This window comes from Mustela lutreola, chromosome 9 (genome assembly GCF_030435805.1).
Source record: "Mustela lutreola isolate mMusLut2 chromosome 9, mMusLut2.pri, whole genome shotgun sequence".
NCBI lineage: Eukaryota > Metazoa > Chordata > Mammalia > Carnivora > Mustelidae > Mustela > Mustela lutreola.
The window spans coordinates 29,961,084-29,973,661 of NC_081298.1; the positions used below are offsets into that span (position 1 = coordinate 29,961,084).

General features: G+C 55.5%; 1 protein-coding gene across 1 annotated transcript; it reads left to right on the plus strand.

Annotated features, from left to right (window-relative positions):
- The first annotated feature begins 572 nt into the window (after positions 1 to 572).
- Positions 573 to 12,295, plus strand: MAVS (mitochondrial antiviral signaling protein). The gene is given in 7 exon segments (XM_059133846.1): positions 573 to 674; positions 4,155 to 4,347; positions 5,530 to 5,704; positions 6,806 to 7,020; positions 7,690 to 7,846; positions 9,803 to 10,314; positions 11,259 to 12,295. Coding segments are annotated over 6 exon segments (1,617 nt in total). The 5' UTR covers positions 573 to 674; positions 4,155 to 4,227; the 3' UTR covers positions 11,697 to 12,295.
- Positions 12,296 to 12,578: the final 283 nt, after the last annotated feature.

The window sequence follows — 12,578 nt, forward strand, 5'->3', positions numbered from 1 at the left end:
GCAGAGGAAGGGCCAGACAGGTGGCACTGTGGGGAAGTACCTGCCTCAGACCCTTGCGCAGAGAAGCTTCCCACGCAGCACTAAAGACCCACACCCAGCAGGCGGGGCAAGTCAATCGCGGTGCCCCTGCCCAGCTCTTACCTACCCAGCTTCCTCCCACCGCGATCCTGCTTCCCCAGGAGTCGCCCTGTGAACTTCGCGTATCACCCTATATTTATTGAGCACTAACTACGTGCCAGGTCCTAGGTGCCCGGGTACAAATGACATAAAGACCCTCCCCCTTCAAATTACTTGGCGGGAGGAGTGATTGCTTAGCGTAGGGAGCACGGTGACCCAGCCGACCACTGACTCCGAGGTCGGCCGTCCACTTGGATTCTGGATTTCCCCTGGACGTTGCTCGAGACAAACAAGGAAAGAAAATAATCTGATCCTCTACGCCGCAGCAGGGACCTAGGTCGGTCCGGGAGCGCGGTCTGGCGTGTCCAGGTCCCGGAGCCAAGGCCAAGCGTCCCCCGCCCACTGCCCTCTGGCTCTGGTGGGCCGAGAAGCCCCGCCCCCGCCGTCTGGCCAATGGCCGCGCGGTCCCGCCTCTCCCCGCCGCGCCCCCTCCCTGCTGGGGAGGGTTCCGGAGTGTCCGCGGAGGTCGGCGGGTCGCGGAGTCGTGGCTACCCGAGGTAAGTTAGCCTTCCTGGGCCCTCTGTCCCGTCGGCTCAGGGCTCGCGGATCCCGTTCGGGGAGGTGGCCAGCGGCGTCAAGAGCCGAGTGGGACTCGGAGTCCGCCCGGGCGCTCGGGGGTCAGGGACGCCACTGGGTGCGTGGGGCTGGGGAAGAGCCCACGAGCAGTTCGCCGCAGCGAGGACTCCACGAGCCTCAGCCAGCCCCGGGGGTGGCGCGGGGCGTCTGCCCGGACTGGAGGGGAAGTTGGGCGGGAAGAAGGCAGGCGCCGGTTGCGGAGCTCCTGCAGCCTCCACGCAGGCCGAGGGTGACTCCGGGGCGAGGCCTGGCCCGGGCGCGCCAACCTCCCGGAGCCGGGGCGGTGCCTACAAGTCTGGGGCCGCCGTCCTCCCCGGAGCCATGACAGTTCTCGGGGGTGACAGCTGCTCAGAACAGCCTCCCTCCCTCAGCGAGCCTGGTCCCGGTCCCATCCAGCAATCGGAGCCCAGTCGTGAGGCCTCGCCCCTCTCGGCCGGTTGTTATTTCTTTCCTGGACGCTCTCAGAGCCTCCGGGGCGTTCAGGGAGACAGCTCTCCTCGCAGCGTCGGTCTGCCCTTCTCTGAGACCGGAAGGAGATGCTGGGAAAACAAAAACAAAAACAAATAAAAAAAAAATCGACGTTCTCATGCGCATGCTGTGGAGTCGCAAAAACTTTTGGAAGTACAGTCAACAGCCTGAGAACCGTGACTGCCATAGAGGGAATGCACTCGGGCTTGTCTGAACGATTTACAGTTCTTTAAAGAGAAGGGACTAAATGTTTCAGCCTCAGGGGCACACCCTCACACAACTCCCCTCACACAAGCCGTGCCCTCGGTCCCTCTGGGGCTGTGAGTCTCACTTGCTGCAGCAGGGCATATATTCTGCAAGGTGTTATGGTGAGCTGCAAAGAGGCAGCAGGTCCTGGGTTCAAATCCTGACTGCTTGTGCAACCTGGCATCATTTCTCCTCTCCTAAATGAAAGAAACTTAGGATGGGCCCGCCTATAGTGGAACGGTGAATAAATGTGAACAATATGGGCTTCCTTTCTTTTTGGTTGGAGCATGTTATACTTCATACTCCCCACCCCCACCTCCTTTTTAAAAGGTTTTATTTATTTGTCAGACGGAGAGAGCAGGGGGAGCGGCAGGCCGAGGGAGAACTGCCCGAGCAAGGAGCCTGCTTCCAGACTCGATCCCAGGACCCTGGGATCATGACCTGAGTTGAAGGGAGATGCTTCACCAACTGAGCCACCCAGGAGTCCCCATACTTCCCAAACTCTTATGCCTAAGGGCTGAGGCTCAGATGCAGAAGAATGTATTACTTGACTCTCTCCTGGTACCTCTCTGGATGCCATGGAAGAGAAGGAGAAAGGATCATTTGGCCACCTTAGAGTTGTTCTTTGCTCACCTCCTGAAGGCTCAGAGGAGCCCCCCCCCCCAACACCAAATCGCCTTGATCCTCTTGACCTCTGTCATTAACACATTAACCAGCAGGAATGTCGCCCCTGGTGGCTAACAAAGCAAGGCATGTAACATGAGGCTATGAGGCCTAGAGTCCGCCCACGCCAGGCACCTATGTGTTTGCTCCAGCCTGACCCTCTGTCTTCTGACCCCTTCCTTCCTACAAAACCTACTTGGACATGTTCCAGCATCTTAAGCTTCACTTGTTCAAAATGGAGCTTTGGAGACCTCTCTGTACCACAGCTTCTCCACCAGATTCTCTAGCCTGCCTGAATGGCACCCTCCGTCCACCAACACCTGAGCATCCTTGATTCTTCTCTCTTCCTCACTTCCCACATCCGCAGCACACCAGGAACCCAAGCACCTCTCACCACCTCCCAGGGCAGCATTCCCGCCATCCCCATCCTGTGGCCCCTTCCTTTAGCCTCCTGATTTATCTCCCTGCTTCCATCCTGGTCCCTCCACAGTCCAGGTTTTCACAACTACCAGGGAGGTCTTTAACAAAAGTTCAGTCCTCTCCCTTCCCTGCTCAGAACCCCCTGATGGCCTCCCATCTCACCCCCCCCAAAGTAACCCCCAAAGTCCTTTCCTGCAACACCCCACATGAGCCACCTCTCCTAACCTCCTTGATCTTGATCTCTGCCCCTCCCCCTAGCTTTCTAAACCTGGACCCCTCAGACCCGTTTTCTGTTCTTCAAACACGCCAAGCTCATTTACGCCTTAGGACTTCTAATTTGCTGTGCCGCCCTCCAACCCCCACCCCCAGAGCTGATCTTGTTACAGCCCAGAAGGCCTCAGCTCAAATGTCAGGGATTCAGAAAGACTTCCCTGACCACCTCCATCCATGCAACATACCTTTCTCCAGGGGTTCTGTCTCATTACCCTGCTTTATTTTCCATGATTAATGTCTGGAATTCTTATTTATGTATATGTTTACTCATTTGTTATCTGTCCCACCCCAATAGAATATAAATTGGATGATGGCAGAGATCTTGTCCCTTTTATTCCCTGCAGCTCTCCCTGAGCGGGAAGGCAGGTAAGAAACTCGCAGACAACCCCATCTATAATTGCAAATTGTGGTAAGTGCTACCTAAGCAACTAGTAGCAATTGCTAGTAATTGAGGCACTTCTAAATGTGAACCTTATGTGGTTGAACTATTGTGTTGTCAAAACAAGCTCTCTAAGCCATTTTAGGGGTGAAGAGAAACCTGCAAAGGACTGGTAATTTGCCCCAGATCACACAGTGAGTGGAACCAGCCTCCTATCCTAAGAACATGTATGCAACAAGCCTTAATGGTGGGCTTGCAGTCATGTTCTAGAAAGAACCTGATCCTGGAGGCTGAAGACTTCTGTTTTTTGCTCTTCCACTAACTAGCAAGCCCCTTAATTTCTTGGTACTTTGTTTTCTTCACATTTAAAGTAGGATGATCTTATTATTATTTTGGGCTTTTCTTTCTTTTTTTTTTTTTTTTTTTTCCTGGTACATACCAGGGAAGCAGCACTTCTTGGTGGAGCCCACTTGCTGTCAGCAGCTAGGGGCACAAACAGACCTTGGAACAATGGCAGGGAGCCAGAGCCCTCCCCAACACTGACCAGCCTGCAGGGAAGAAATGGGGCCTAGAGCTGGATCTGATTTCTTTTGGTCATCAATTCATTTTTTTAAAAGGTTTTATTTATTTATTTGACAGAGATCACAAGTAGGCAGAGAGGCAGGCTCCCCGCTGAGCAGAGAGCTGGATGCAGGGCTCGATCCCAGGACCCCGGAATCATGACCTGAGCTGAAAGCAGAGGCTTTGACCCACTGAGCCACCCAGGCGCCCCGGTCATCAATTCGTTTTTAAGCAAATTTCTTGAGGGCCTCTGGGACTCAGGCAGTCATAAAATTAGACGATTAAAGAAAGAAGCAAGCACTCCAGAGAATTGAGAAAGAAAGGAATCATTGCCTTTTGTCCCACCCCATTCCCAACGCTGTTACCATACGTGGTGTGCTTTCTTTTCCAGCCTTTTTACCCCCCCTCCCCCATCTGTCCTTTTATGGGCCAGAACCCGCCATCACTTCAGAACCTAGACAGCGATGACGTTTGCAGAGGAAAAGACTTACGAGTATATCCGCTACCATTACAGCAGTTTTGTCGACCGCATTCATGTTCTGGAGATACTGCCTTACCTGTCCTGCCTCACCACAAGTGACCAGGTGAGCTGGGGGCATGGGATTCTGACTGACTCGGTGCAGGGGCATGGGGCTCGGAGCTTTCCGCCAAAGCCAGGGCCAACTCCTTCCTTTTCCATCTTCTGCATCCTGCTTCTTGACCTTGACGCTTCTCTAACTTGCAGAATGAAGTGTGGTTCAGGCTGGCCTTTTCCCACGTAGCTGAGCTCCCTCTTGCGTCCATACGGTGTAGTGCTAAAAAAGTAGGGTGCTGGCTGCCTGAGATGTCTGGGCTTCGGTCCCCTCACGTGCTCCCCTCGAGACTTTCCTTGACGTCGTCTCTTGTCATTGTTCCTGCTCCGTGTTGACTCCATTCACCTTATCACGGGACCCTGTCCTGACAGGGAGCCCAGGGCTCAGTTTTGACAGCTCGCGGGAGCCAGACTGCCCTAGCCTCTCAGAACTGGCTGTAGCCCCAAGAGAAGTGGGGCTGGCCGCCTCCCAGTTCTAGCTGCTCCCAGTGGCTCCGGCTCTCTGCTGCCACCACGCGGCTGTGCTGATGGTGGTGCGGGCCTGTGGCTGTTGGGATTCGGGCCCCCTCCCTTGAATTAGGGGGCATAGGGGGTGCCTCCTGACTAGTTCTGCAGGATATGTTTCCTATGGGTCTTCGTTTCTGCTCTCTGTTTGCCCGTCTGCATGTGGGAATTCAGTGCCCATAAAACCTCCTCTGCCCTGAGACTCCTTATCAGAGTCTCCCAGCATCCCAACCTCCTGATTCTTAGCATTGGCTTCCTCTCTCTGTCCCTTTACCTCCTTTTCGTCTTCTGTTTCCTCTGTACCTTTCCTCTGCTGTTAATCCAAACCCTTTCTTTTTGCCTTCGGGGCTACCTGAGCAAACCCCAGGCTTTGGTGAAGGACTAACTAGGATCTGTCCATAGGATCTTTGTTACCTTATTTCTGCTAAGCTTGTTTCCTCACCAGTAGAGTCGGGACAGTAGCTCTCAGCATCCTGAGCACAGGGCCTGGCACACAGTAAGAGCCTGTTTCCTGGTAACTGCCTTTAAACTTGGGCCCAAACACTGGCCTTGTCCTGGGCTCTGACCGAGTTTCAGATGGCTGCCTTGCTCTTGGGGCTACTTGGAGCCTCTCTCTGCAACTGTCCCCTCCTGAGTGGGGAAGGGGCCAGGGCCCCCTGGCTTGAGCAGGGCAGCTGGATGTGTCTTCCAGGACCGACTGCGGGCCTCTTGCCAGCTCTCTGGGAACCAGGGCACCCTCTGGGAGCTCTTCAACAGCCTTCGGCGGCGGATCGGCTGGGTGGAGTCCCTCATCAGTGCACTAAGGGCCTGTGAGCTGGTGGATCTTGCTGACGAAGTGGCTCGCATCTACTACAGCAACCTGCCCGGTGAGCTTCCTGCTGTGGCCCTCCTTGTGGAACCCCTGTTAGTTCCCTTGGCCTCCATTCAGCCTCTCCCCTCCCCTCTGTACTCCTGCCTCCCTCTGTCACTTTCCCTCCCATGACTCTTACGCGGTAGACAAACCTGGGTGTGGATCACAGCTTAGCTTCTTGTTAGCCATGTCCCTTCGGCCAAGTCCCTTAATTTCTCTAAACCTCAGTCTTCCCCTCTGTAAAATGGGACTCACGGCCAGACATCTACATTGTAGGACTGTGGTTGGTACCACGAGATGATGGATGTGGGACTGGACACCTCCCATGTGCTCACCAGATGGGACTTCCTCTAATTTTTGTGGCTGTGACATTTGCTTCCCTCCTCTTTCTCACTTCCTCTTGTCTCTCGTTCAGCTGACGGCCTTCTCTCCCCTCTACTCTACTCTTCCCTTCCCCCGTCACTGTCTCCTCTTTCTTCCTCATGGTTTCCTTCCTTCCTCTCCCTCATCTCTTCCTCTCCCCCTTGCTTCCCCTGGAGTCTTCTCAGTCCTCCACCCTAGCCGCAGAGTTACCCTTCCGGGCCAAGTGGCCAGAGGGGTCTGGTGAGGTCAGGTCGGAGGGGTCATGACAGGAAGAAAATTCAAGCCAGCCCTATTTATGATTTAGACTAGAGACAACTCCTGAGACCCTGACGAGATTTACAGCCTTAGAAGAGCCTCCTGTTTGCTTTTCTTTTTTTTCTTTCCCTCCCTCCCTCTCCCTCTCTCTCCCTTCCATCCTTCTTTCTGAGGGGTCAGTTAAGGGGGACAGCCACCAACAAAGAGGAGGAGAAAGCCACTGGGTTCCAGAATGACAGGGGAGAGAGAAGTGGTGACCGCTGACCCAGTCTGGGTTGTGAGAGGCTTGTGGAGTGCCCCCCATGGCCCCCCCAACCTCTCCCACCCTACTCCTTCTACCTCTCCTGGTTTTTGTCCTCCCTACCTTCCTCTCTCCCTCCCGCTACTGCCTCCCACTCAATGAGTCTTGTCTCTTCTAAGTACACCCTACATCAGGACAGCTTTGGGAGTTGGGGGTGGGGGCTGATAGTCATTGACCTGGGGGTCCAGGAGCACGCAGGCCTTTCCTGTCATTGGGAGCATCCATGATTCCCCCTTGACATCACTCTGTCTTTGCCTCCAGCCCCAGTGGAGCCACAGTTAGTTCCTGCTGAGGTTCCACGGTCCTCTAAACCTGCTGTGGCCCCCAGGGCCCCCCACAACGGCTACAGAGAGGAGGAGCCAAGTTTCCCCTTGCCAGTCCAGGATACCCAGCCAGCAGAGTCCCCGGAAGAGGTGTGTCCTCACAGTCTACTTTGGGCCTCCTGCTTTTGTGTTCCTATCTTTCCAGCTTCTAGAAGCTCTCTTCTCTCCCAACCACAAACCATGTCTAATCTCTGCTCGGAACCTCAGGGCTCCCTCGGTGGAGGTAGGCTCCAAACCAGCTTTCAGACTGCTAAGCTGGGCTTCACCCTGTGGTAGTGCTCAATCCTCTTACCAGCCAGCGGTGAAGCCACAGTTTTGTGGTCTTTGCAATGGTTTGTGTGACGAGGTGAGCTATATCGAGGGACCAGGGAATGAACAGTGGAGGGGTACTGGGGAAGCAGGAGGTAATGGGGTGGTTGGAGTACTTATTGCCAGTAAAGCTGATTCAGAGCAGAAATGGCTGGTTCTGTTGGGATGTCCAGGAGATGTCAGACCATGAACTTGAAGCCCAAGAAAGGGGTCTGTGCAATAGTATCAGAGAGGGGAACCTTTTACAGGGCAAGGCAGATGAATAGAGACTCCCCATGGGACAGTGTGTGTTTTTGGTGAGGTAGGTTCCTGTAGACAGGGTCTGGCAATGACCAAAGCCCGGGCTAGGGGCTTCCTCAGTTTCTGTACTTCGTGCTATGGGCTGAGACCTGTAGGAGATGCCCACTCCTGGGAAAAGCAATTGCCTCATTTATATTTTCCCTCTTGCAGAGTTCAAAGAAAGTCCCACCGATGCCCCATTCTGGGGATGTCCTGAGGAGGCCCGCTGGCCCCCTGGAAACCTCCTCTGACATGGCGGCCTTCAACCCTCTGACCTTCAGTGGACATCAAGAGCAGGACACAGAACTAGGCGGTGCCCACACACCAGGTATGTGTGGAATCTGGAGTTCTGGGGCCTCTCCAACCTCCCAGTGAGGGTGAAGACTTAGAGTTGCCCCCCTTGGACAGGAGGCAAGGGGGAATAAAGGGAGTTTACCTTAGGGAGCAACTCAGTTCCTTAGAGGGCATATCCATATTTTCTGTGTAGCAAACTGTTCCCACATTTAGTAGCTTAAAATATAACGATTTAGCTCATGATTCTGTGGGTGAGCAATTTGGGCTGGTTCAGAGTAGTTCTTCAGGTCTCGGCTGAATTCCCTCTCGTATACACGTTGATGCCCAAACACACGTACGCTCTGCTGGGGCACCTTGGTTCTCTTCAGCGAGTCCTCGTCCTTCACCAGACAAGTCTATTTCATGGCAGCTGAGCAGAATTCTGAGAGAGCAGGCTCCTGGGCAAAGACTCACCCTGGCAGTTTCATCCTGCCTCATTCTGTGAGCCAGAGCAGGTCACGGAGGCCAGCGCAGAGTCAAGGAGTCAGGAAATAGACTCCATCCCTGGATGAGAGGACTGACAATCACACTGCAGAGGGTGTGGGTACAGGTAAGGGAAGAGGGGCCTCTGGTGCCCTGTGACTGCTGGGAGCTCTTCTGCCTGGTCCAGAATTGCTCCTATGGGCAGGGACAGGAAGGTGGCAGAGGGAGGAGCATCCAGAATTTCCCCCAATTTCCCCCTCTCTATTTTGGGACTCTACCAAGAGGACTGACTCTGCAGGGGTTCTCCAGGACCTGGAGGACATTGCAGAAGGCCTGGGCCACCTACTGGCAGGGGAGCCCGTGGGCACTGCCCTACCCCAAATGGGGATCTAGCTCCCAGGGAATCACTAAAACTTCTCAGTCCCCAGAGAAAGTAAGATTTTCATCAGGTAAGGGCCTGGACCCCAAACCAGATCTCAGCGCTCCCTCTTGGGAATATAGAAGACGTCCACTCTGACCTCCCAGGCTGGCATTTCTCTGCATCATTATTTCCTAAACTGCATTCCATGGAACATTATGGCCTGCCCCGCGTTTGGTGCCCCTGGGACAGCCACAAGGCACATGAACAGTTAGAGGCTCAGAGAAGCCACTTTAGTGGCCTACACTCCTGCCACCCTAGAATTCTTCCCCCAGCACCTGTTTATACTTTGCAATGTCAGCTTGCCATAAAACACCTTTCAGGAAACGCTGATGTGGACCAGAGAGGCAAAGGGCACTTAGATTTCAGTACCTGCACGGATACAGGTCCCACAAAATTGTGTTGTGTGTTAGATTAGAGAGGGTCAGGTGGTACATCAGAATGACTCCTGGCCTTTGTCAGCTGTAGGGCCTGGCATGTGTGTTCTCAAGAGTTCCACAGGGAAAGCCTTTATGGACTGTCACTACCTGCTTCCTCCTGCTTGTCCCAGTTTAAGCCCTCGTGTCAGGGGTGGCTTGGTCCCTGCACCCTTTGCCCCGGAGTCCACAGGTCTCCTGGGAGATTTGCGCACACTGGGGGCTCACTGGGCCTCTGGTGCCCTGTGACTGCTGGGAGCTCTTCTGCCTGGTCCAGAATTGCTCCTATGGGCGGGGAGAGGAAGGTGGCAGAGGGAGGAGCATCCAGAATTTCCCCCAAGATAAGGAGCAGACACAGGAGGAAAGGAGAGTGTCCCAGGCAGGAGAAGAAAGAGCAAAGGATAATGAGTGATCTTTAAGCTCCTAGATGCTTTTAGGGAGAGGGACCATTTCACTCTTAGAAGACTCGGCTTTAGGTCAAGGACTAAGGATATATAGGACCGAGGACCCGGGCCTGGGCACAGTGACCAAAGGGACTGTGGAGATTCCCTGGGTAAGAAGTTGGGGGGCTTGGAGGCAGTAGGGACTTGAGCTAGGGCACAGTGGCTCTTCAGCCTTCTGATCCCAGGGTGACTGTGATTTTAGAGTAATGGTCCTGTGATTTGTGTCTCCCCTTTTATTTTGCCCCCTGCAGGCACGGCCTCCAGCCTCCCCTCATCCCGTGGGCCTGTGTCTCCATCTGTCTCCTTCCAGCCCCTGAGCCGTTCCACCCACAGGGCGAGCCGTTTGCCTGCACCCTCCGCGGCAGCGCCATCTGCTGGTACCTCCTCCTCATCCATGGGCTTGGCCTGTGCAGGGGGCTCTGGTGACCACTGTGAGGCCGGTGTCTGCTCCACGGGGCCTGGGGTGTCCACAAGCTCACTGACCACCAGCATTGCGTCCTCCAGGGTTCCTGCCAGCTCAGCACTTGACAGAGCAGTGCCTTCCAAGTTGCCTGCCAGCTCAAAACCCTCAGGGGCAGTAGCCACTAATGTGCTCACAAGTCTGCCACCGTCCAAACTACCCATCAACTCAGTGCGTGCTGGCACAGCAGCACCCAGAGTGCCTACAGGCTTGGTGCCCGAGCCCAGGATGTCCACAAGCACGGTGCCCAGCAAGGCGCCCGCCAGCACTGTGCCCACCGTCAGGAGCCACACACCCTCAGGGGTGAGTCTTTGCGCTGTCCAGCAGTGATCCAGGCTTTTCCCTCTAGCCCTGTCCTCGGATGCTTTCCAGTCCCCAGTCCGTCTCTAGCCTGGGATATCCCAGTGCTGCTCCTCGAGGGTGTAGGGCTAGCTGAGATCTAGCATCTTCCAGACCCCACATACACCCTTTAGAGTAATAATAATCCTTCAAGCCCCTGAGTGCAGATGCCTTGGGACGGTTGGGCATGATGGCCATCCCCCTGATCATGTGCCTTAGCCCATTTAGAGCTTGCAGCTACCCATGGAGCTCAGTAGTGTGTGTTGCAGACTGAACAATGAGGGGCAGCACGGGGCGGCCTGCCTGCTTCAGTGCCCTGCTCCTTACCACTGGAATATCCAGTCTGCCTCACCACGAGCCAGTCCTTACTGACTGCAGTCTTAGATGGGACTAACATGCTGGAGGTAGCCACACTGATGCAGCAGTGCCCCTCCCCCACCCCCCTGCTTCATGGCTGGGGCAAGCCCTTGCAGCCCTGTAGCTGCTGTCTGCCTGGAGCAACCAAGTCCAGGGGACCCTTTAGGCCCATGGCAGGGCTCTGACGCTGTGGCTGCTCCGTGGCGCTCCACCCAGGCAGAACATCAGAGTGGGATGGGGCCATAGCGACCAAGGGCTCCAGGAGGGTGGGGGTGAACTTACAGGCAGGCCAGTGAGTAGCAAGAGGGGTACATTGGAGGAAGTCACCACTGGTACCCCAGCCAGCAGAGCCTTGGTCCCTGAATCCCCCACTGCCCTCCCGTACCATCAGTGGGTTGAGTCTCCAAGAGGGGGCGGCTTCCTTTCTGGACTTTGGGCTGGGAATTGGAGGGTTGGAATGCTAGTTCATGGCCTGGCTGGAAATGGGGTCATGCAACTTGGCTGTCTCCCTGCCATCCCCAGTCCCTTTCAGCCCCTCCTTTCTTTCCCAGGAGACTGCAGGAGCTCCAGGGCCCACCATCTCCACCAGAGACAGCTTGCCCGAACCAAACCCCAGCTCTTCTGGCTGGGAGTCCGAGTTGGAGCTGAGCAAGCCAGGCTGTCTGGCCTCCCGGGTAGACAGTGAGCCATTCTCGGGCTGCTCTGCGGACCTGGCCCTCAGCTACAGCAAGTCGTTGGACGCGGGGCCTGACAATGCCCCAGAGGAGAACGAGTACCAGTCGGTAGATTCCATTAGGATCCAAGTGACCCAGGATCCCAGCGTTGACCTGCTGGAGGGTAATCCTGGGCCGCGTGCCACCCCGGAGCCCCTGGAGGAGGAGGATTACATCCAGGTCAGCACCTGGGCTCCGTGGCTCAGGGCAGCTGCTACTGGGGTGTTCCTGGCCTTGTTCCTGACAGTGGTCTACAGGCGGCGCCTGCTCCAGTGAAGCCTCTGGGTCCTCTGTGCTGGGAATCTGCTCCCTTACCCAGAGGACATCCAGCCCAAGCACGGACTGTGCTGTCTTCCTGCCTTGTCCCTTTTGTGGGGCTGGTGGAGCCTGGGTCAGAGGGGAGCCAGGGGGCCTCAGGCCACATTTCTGTCCCAGCTCATGCCCTCTCCATATGCTACAGACCTTGCCTACCCTGCAATCTGGATTATCACCTTTATTCTCTGGAGGAGGTGAGGTATGCCCATCCAGGCTGTATACCCATTTGTCTGAGTCCACAGATCAAGAAGTACCACTGGTTGGCAATGCCCCCCATCCTGCCCTTGTGCTGGGTGGCTAGCAGATGTGCAGCGGCAGTGGTGGGGCAGGGCGGACCTCCACAGGACCTTGCTCCAGACCCCAAAAGCCCAGCCATTGCTCTAGGAGCATCAGGGTGGTCCATCTCCAGGGACATGGCTGCTTGTGGTCCCTCAAGAGGTGGAGGAGGTCCAGACATTCTCCTGGACCTTGGGGAAATGTAAGCTGCTGGGCTAAGGACTGCCTCTGAAGCCTCTCTCCAGCCTCCTCACCCCCATCTTCCTTTCCTTCCCTTCTGGTCTCTATGCTCTTTAGCTGGGAGGAGGGCGTATTTGGGGAGGAGAGGCCTGCCAGGCAGAGCTCAGACCAAGGTTTGGATTTCAGCTCCACCCCTTCCTGGGCTGTGTGGCCTTGGCAGATGGTCAGACTTCTCTGGTCTTGCTTCTGCACATGGGCAGTGAGTATCATGGCGCATCTCCACTGGGTTCTTCTGAGATTGAAGCACACAAGTGTTTGTCAAGTGCCTGACCCAGAGTCGGTGAACACCGACAACTCCCCCTACCTCTCCCCTGTGCCGCCTGGTAG